This window comes from Populus alba, chromosome 19 (assembly GCF_005239225.2).
Source record: "Populus alba chromosome 19, ASM523922v2, whole genome shotgun sequence".
NCBI lineage: Eukaryota > Viridiplantae > Streptophyta > Magnoliopsida > Malpighiales > Salicaceae > Populus > Populus alba.
In genome coordinates, this window is record NC_133302.1 from 20540270 (window position 1) to 20547140 (window position 6871).

At 32.6% G+C, this 6871-nt stretch overlaps 1 protein-coding gene across 1 annotated transcript; it reads right to left on the reverse strand.

The window, feature by feature from the left end:
* Positions 1-3343: 3343 nt before the first annotated feature.
* LOC118030112 (disease resistance protein RUN1-like) lies at positions 3344-5905 on the reverse strand. Its single transcript, XM_035034108.2, has 3 exons — positions 5782-5905; positions 3708-4833; positions 3344-3603 (listed from the first exon to the last, which is right to left on the reverse strand). The coding sequence occupies exons 1-3, from the start codon at positions 5856-5858 to the stop codon at positions 3478-3480; spliced, it is 1329 nt and encodes a 442-aa protein (XP_034889999.2). The 5' UTR covers positions 5859-5905; the 3' UTR covers positions 3344-3477.
* Positions 5906-6871: the final 966 nt, after the last annotated feature.

Here is a 6871-nt window from a genome sequence, read left to right on the forward strand (position 1 = left end):
TGAAGAAATTCAAAATGGAAGAATGCAAATCAATGACTACTCCCATGAACGTGAAAGAAAAATTCTGCAAAGATGATGGAGCTGATAAAGTTGATGAAGCAATTTACAGAAGCTTGATTGGATGTCTTATGTACCTCACTGCTACAAGACCTGATATCATGCATGCAGTAAGCTTGTTATCAAGGTTCATGCATTGTGCAAGTGAGTTCACTTCAAGGCTGCGAAAAGAGTTGTGAGATATATCAAAGGTACACTAAGCTATGGCATTCAGTTTAGTTGTATTAATAATTTTGATCTCCAAGGATATGCAGACAGTGATTGGGCTGGCAGTTGTGATGACATGAAGAGCACCTCTGGATATTGTTTCAGTTTTGGATCAGGAATTTTTTCCTGGTGTTCAAAAAAACAAGAGGTAATTGCTCAATCAACAGCAGAGGCAGAGTATGTTGCAGCTACAAATCAAGTTTTATGAATGAGAAAAATCTTAGCAGATTTGGACATGGAGCAGAAGAAAGCTACTAGGGTCAATATTGATAATCAGGCTGCAATTGCAATATCCAACAATCCAATCTTCCATGGCAAAACAAAGCATTTTAAGCTCAAGTATTATTTTCTAAGAGAGGTTCAGAAGAATGAAGAGTTGCAGCTTATTTATTGCAAGACAGAAGACCAGCTAGATGACATTTTTACCAAGCCATTGTTAAAAACAAGGTTTGAAATATTAAGAAACAAGATAGGCATCTGCAACAAAAGATTCAAGGAGGAGTGTTGACAGTTGCCTCATTTGCTGCTGAAGAAGAGGTCTTCGATGCTGAGGAAGCTGAGAAGATTTGGTCAAGATTAGTTTTCCATTATCTTAGCATGTTTGTTACAAATAAAGCTGCCATAGAACAACTTCTTTTTAGTTAAGATTTCGTGCTTATTTTTCTATAGTTTGTTATCAAAACTCTTCTATAAAAGTCACAATAACAACAATTGTTAAAGCTGGTTCTGTTTCTTTGTTTCTTCTTTATCTCTATACTGTTTTATTGATCTTCACGGCATTTATTGGGTGTGGTGTATAATTACTGGAGGCAGCATTAAATCTAAGATCACTTGGCTAAATTTAAGAAGAGGCCTAGGTTGTGGCGAGTAATCAATCTGGTAAACACAGTCAAGAGATTCTATGGATCCAGTTTTATAATGAGTTTGGTTAGCTGTAAAGGTCCCGAATTCTTCTAAATTCGGAATTAATTTTGTTACTTTTCATTTTTATTTTCATATTTCTTAGTTTTAAGTTTATTCAAAGAGTTATAAAATATGCAATAACAAAATCTTGAATACTTACGGTTAGTTGAGGAATTAGTTATAACTTTCAGACTCCTTAGATTTTGTCAAGATCCAGTTTTAAAATGATGTTGGTTAGTTATAATCTAGATTTTTGAGTTTATTTATAATCAGCTGAGATCTAGAATTTTTCTAAATTAGGTTTAAAAAATATTGTCTGGGCTAATTTTGTTATTTTTTATTTTTATTTTCATATTTCATAGTTTGCTAGGCTAGTTTTGAGTTTATTTAAAGAGCTATAAAATATACAATAATAAGAATACTTACTGATTTTCTTGTGTCGTGTTGTTAGTTTATGTCATCAAAGTGTTACAGTTAGATGTGCAGCTTCAAAACTATTTGCAGTTAGTTGAGGAATTAGTTGAATAAAAGGAAGTTAGTTCGTTAGTCAGTTGCAAGGGAAGAACAATATTTACAACTATCTTGAAAACTAAGTAATAATTGAAGAACAATTTGCAGTAACCACAGAACTCTCTCTCCCTTTCAATCTCTTTTATTTCTCCCTCAATTTATTTTCTTCTGAACTTTTGTTTGTTAAGGAAGATCCGTGTCCACCGGTAGATTTTCATCAAAGTGCAGATACACCCCACAGCTTTTAAACTCGACAGGCCTTCCGGTCTCATGCCTCCCACATCCCTGGCAGAATTCAAATGTAACTTCATTGCCGGCATGTTTACGTAAATGATTTACCAATTGGAGCTCGTAGAGTAGAATCATGTGATCTGAGTCACATGTCTTCAAGGAATATGATGGAGCATGTCTTTCCTGGGAAGCGAAGACGACTTCATAATCACCATCATGCTCATCGTTTTTACTCTTAACATGGTAATCACAATGTATAAGAGCATCAAAACGTCTATCATTATGGAAGGGAAGAGGGAATAGAAAGACAAGGCAGAAAGCAATTCCCTTGAGCTGATGACAATTTGAGGGCAACTGTATGGTGAGTGAAGATCCAATTCCTTTGTCACCGAACCATTCTGGAATTTCACTTCCCGGTAGAACCATTTTAATTCTGCCATCTGGGATCTCCTCTCCAGACTGCAACACAAAAGTCACATTTCGAAAATGTGATGAAGCAAGCAAGAGCGAGAGAAGAAAGAAGGACAAGGGGGTTTAGAGAGATACCTGAATTTTCAAATGCATTGCTGCTACCAGCGGTTTCTGATCCAATTTGAAGCAATTTGTAAAATCCAATCCTAACTCTAATCTACCGATATTGATGGTTTCTAGTGATGCACAGTCATGTGTTGTTAGATTACAAAGCGAAGGAGGAAGCTCAGGTAACGCTTTAATAGGCGTTATCAAAGATATCATATGCTTAATTAATGATGAGGGTATTTCTTTAATGCCTGTTTTACTCAAGTCAAGATACTGCAAAGATTCCATAGGCACTGTGATTTCTGGGAGGCTCTCAAGTTTTGAGCAACCACTCATATCCAAATTACGGAGTTTTGTGAGAAACTGGACCACTTAGATGTAATTGTACTATATCCTCTAAATTCTCCGGAAACTTGGTCATCTTTGAGCAACCATTTAGAAAAAGAAATTGCAACTTGCCAGTAACCGATTGTGGAACTTCTTTGATTGAAGTTCGTTCCAACTGTAACCATACCAAATTTTGTGAAATCGTTGGACACGTGGTCAAATGTAGGCACTGACTTATAATAAGTTTTCTGAGAACCTTTGAATAAAGCATTGGAAAACTTCTAAGATTTTTGCAACCAAAGAGATTAATATCTTCCAGCTTGTCAAGATATTCAAGAGATGACGGAACCTCGATTAAACGTTGACAGTTATCAAGTATTAAGCACTCTAAATTTTTGGCCTTTGATAGATCTGGCAATTCCGTCAAATAGTAAGACAGAGTTAGGTCAATTTTTCTTAAATTTCCAACATCCTGTCAACGGAAAAAGGCATAATTAGAAAGTTAGCACCTCCAACTTCATATTTCTGATCATAAATCTGTAGCAATTAAATCATACCTTTACTCCTGTCCAAAGTTTTACAAGCTTGCTTCCCTGTAGGTCAAGCTCGACAAGGTGTTCAGCACGAAAAGATGGCGGCAAGGATTTCCAAGGGAATCCATCCCATTGCAAATATCTCAGCTCATTAGGAAGATATTCGAGGCCAGTAGGAGGAAGGTTCATTTTATCTACGTCGTGATAGAAATTGAGAAATAAATCTAAGACCATCCATCATTGCGAAGGCATCAGATTTCAAGTGTATGTGTCTCGGTAACCAGTCCAAAGATATGCCTTTAATTTTTTGAGTTCCCTGTTAAACAAGAATAAAGAATAAACAAACAATAATACAATCTACTCAAACACATCAACTTTTGAGCAAATACATGAACGACAGTTATTGGCTGTAGCTTTAACCTTATTTTCCTCCAATACTTGAACGACATCAGGAGGATGGCATAACCTGCTACGTTCGCCAGGAAAATCAGATTCTGCACGAACAATGTTAAATGCCATTTCTTGTAGTAAATCATGCATTTTTAGTAAAGCATGCTTTTTTAGCCATATACTATTCTTGGTATAAGAAGTAGTTATGAGACACTTATCAATGAGCGTGCTTATATCGAAAATCACAGACCGACCATAAAGGCCATCTAATATTCTTGTTGATTCGTCTGGCTTCATTCTATTGAAGAAATGTGCTATGTCAAGAAATATGGATTTTTGTTCTGAATCCAACCCATCGTAACTAATTCTCAACGCCCTTTCGATTTGAGGGTCCTGATCTAGTTTATTCAATGCACTGCGCCATTCTTCGATGCTTTTACCATAGAGAGAGGAACCCAAAACTTTAAGAACCAACGGATTGCCTTGTACATGCCTTACAATCTTTTTTATCAAGTGCATTTGATCAATTGTGGGGATGCAATTCTTCAAGGCTTCTGAGCTAAAGAGTTGGATAGCTTCTTCATAGTTCAACCCCTCAACCTCGTATGTTTTGTCTACTACATTCTTAAGCACTTGCTTGTCCCTACTTGTTATGAGAATTTTACTGCCCGAACCAAATGAACTGTGTCGTCCATCAAGCAAATCTTTCCATTCTTCCAAAGGCATTAAATCATCCACATCATCCAGAACAATAAAAACCTTTTTACGACGAAGTCTCTCCCTCGTAAAAGAATCTCGAAAACTCAAGAAGCCCATGCTCATAATTTCTTGGCCAAGCAGCTGTGAAAGAAATCTTCTTTGCAAATCAGCCATGGAACCTGTTTCTAATTCTTTCCTAAAGTTTGCAAAAAAGATTCCTTCAAATCGAGAATGGACCTTGTTGCACAGAGCTTGAGCAATCGTTGTCTTACCAATACCAGCCATTCCCCGTATCCCTACAATGAGAACATCTGGAGATTCCATACTTAACAAAGACTCAGCTTTGCTAACACGAACGTCAATTCCAAATAGACCCTTCATAGTTTGACTTGAAGACATGGCGTGCAATTTTTTCAAAACATCTCCAACGATTTTCTCAATAAATTCAGACTCCGGGCTGACAAACAAGAAGAACACATTTAATGTAATCCTTAGTAGCAGGCACGTATGAGTTAACCAATCCTTGAAACTGGAAACTACATGTAATCGTTGTTTATCTAAGAAAATCAATGAAATGCAAATGCATATGATGTTTTCTCGTATCATCTTATCTTATAGAATCATCTCAATCAATATTATTTTTTAATATAGCGTTATCCTTTTCACCTCAAATAAATACTCAAATAAAAAGAATATTATTTAAGTACAGAAGAAAACATTTAATGTCCTAATAAAATTTAACGTAAGGATTCCTAACTATCTACTTATCTCCTAAAACTCAAGGATATTCAAGAAAATAGTAATGATTATTTTTTAAAATATATTAAAATAATATATTTTTAATATAAAATAATTTAAAAATACTAAAAACAATAGTTTAAAATAAAAATATTATTTTTAAAAAAACATTTTTGAAACACAAAAAACTAACAGCCACTTAATATCAATACAAACCTTAATATCTATACAAACATTTCACTACAAATATTTTTTTAAAAAAATTATTTTTTAATATAAACATATCAAAATAATATAAAAACATTAAAAAATTTAATTTAATTTTTTTTATAAAACATTTTAAAATAGAAAAACAAATAACCACTTAATATCTATACAAACATTTCGCTACAAATAATACTTTTTTATTTTTTAAAATATTTTTTAATATAAATATATTACAATAATTTAAAAATTCCAAAAACAAAATTAAAAAAAAAAAACAAATATTTTAATACACAGAACAACCAACCACATAATATCTAAGTGTTTCGCTACAACGTTTTCAAAATCAAATAAAATAAATATGAATTCACAGAGCTCATCATTCTCAATAATTTTAAATTAAATTTCTAATCCTCAACAAATGAACGAATATTTTCTCATAGGATATATTTCAAGAGCTTACTCAGAATTCCCTAAGCTCCATCCAGATAGATTGGCTGCATCCGTCAAAGTGTCTCTGAAGCTCTGCTCTGTGTCCATCGTCAAAGCTTTCTTCTTTATCAATCTAGCAAATGCAACTCCAAAGCTTCCTGGAAATGAATCAGTAGCTTAGGCTTTATGTGCTGAAGACCCTGCCTTAGGCATATGCATCAAATCCAAGTATTTTCTTAGGCATTACGGAAGTAACCATTTGTTGATTTCCTGGAAATTCCCCAGTTACAAAGTGATGTGACAGTTTTTTATAAATTAATTTTTTTTTAATTAATTTTTTTTAGTTTTTTATTATTTTAATTTACTAATATAAAAATAATTTTTAAAAAATAAAAACATATATATTCTTGTTTATCATATCACAGCTGTGATAGATACTTTTTTTAATATTTTCAAATGTATTAGCTATTCACTTGGCGGAGTAGCAGATCTTTTGTTATTTTCTCTTTGACTTTTTTATTGTATATTTTTTTAAAACACTAAACACTTCTGTGTGTCCCACATCGATCATTCTTTAGTCTATTAATTTTTACTTCAAATTGTCTTATAATTTTCCTGGAAATTACGAATTTCTTGTCTTTGTTCTTTAAGGAACGGTTGCTTTTGATAATGGTCATATCAAAATCTGTCAGAGCACTTTTTAGAAATATACTGTGTTTTATAAAAAAATAATTTTTTATTTAAATTTAATATTTTTAAATTTTTTTGATATACTAAAATTTAAAATAAATTTTTAAAACATAAAAATAATATTTTAATACATTATAATTTCAGCCCCAAGGGAGCTGCCATGCACATGGAAGGAAAGGCGCTTTTATCTTTGCCAGTAAACAATGTTTTTATAAATTTTGATTTTTTTTATTTTTTATTTGAGATTTTTTTTAATTTTTTTTAGTTTGTTTTAATATGCTGGTGTCGAAAACAATATTTTTAAAATAAAAAAATATATTATTTTAATGTATTTTTAAATAAAAAATACTTTAAAAAACAATTCTTATAATACTCGTAAACATCTTCTATATCTTCGGTCCAAATATTTGCCTTGTGGAGGACTTTTTTGC

Excerpts from the sequence above, each read along its gene's own strand:
- LOC118030112 (XM_035034108.2), bottom strand. The coding sequence starts at position 5,858 with ATGGACACAGAGCAGAGCTTCAGAGACACTTTGACGGATGCAGCCAAT. Across the intron at positions 4,834-5,781 it reads TGGAGCTTAGGGAATTCTGA|CCCGGAGTCTGAATTTATTG; the intron begins GTAAGCTCTTGA and ends CTTGTTTGTCAG. Across the intron at positions 3,604-3,707 it reads AAGTATTGGAGGAAAATAAG|GGAACTCAAAAAATTAAAGG; the intron begins GTTAAAGCTACA and ends CTTGTTTAACAG.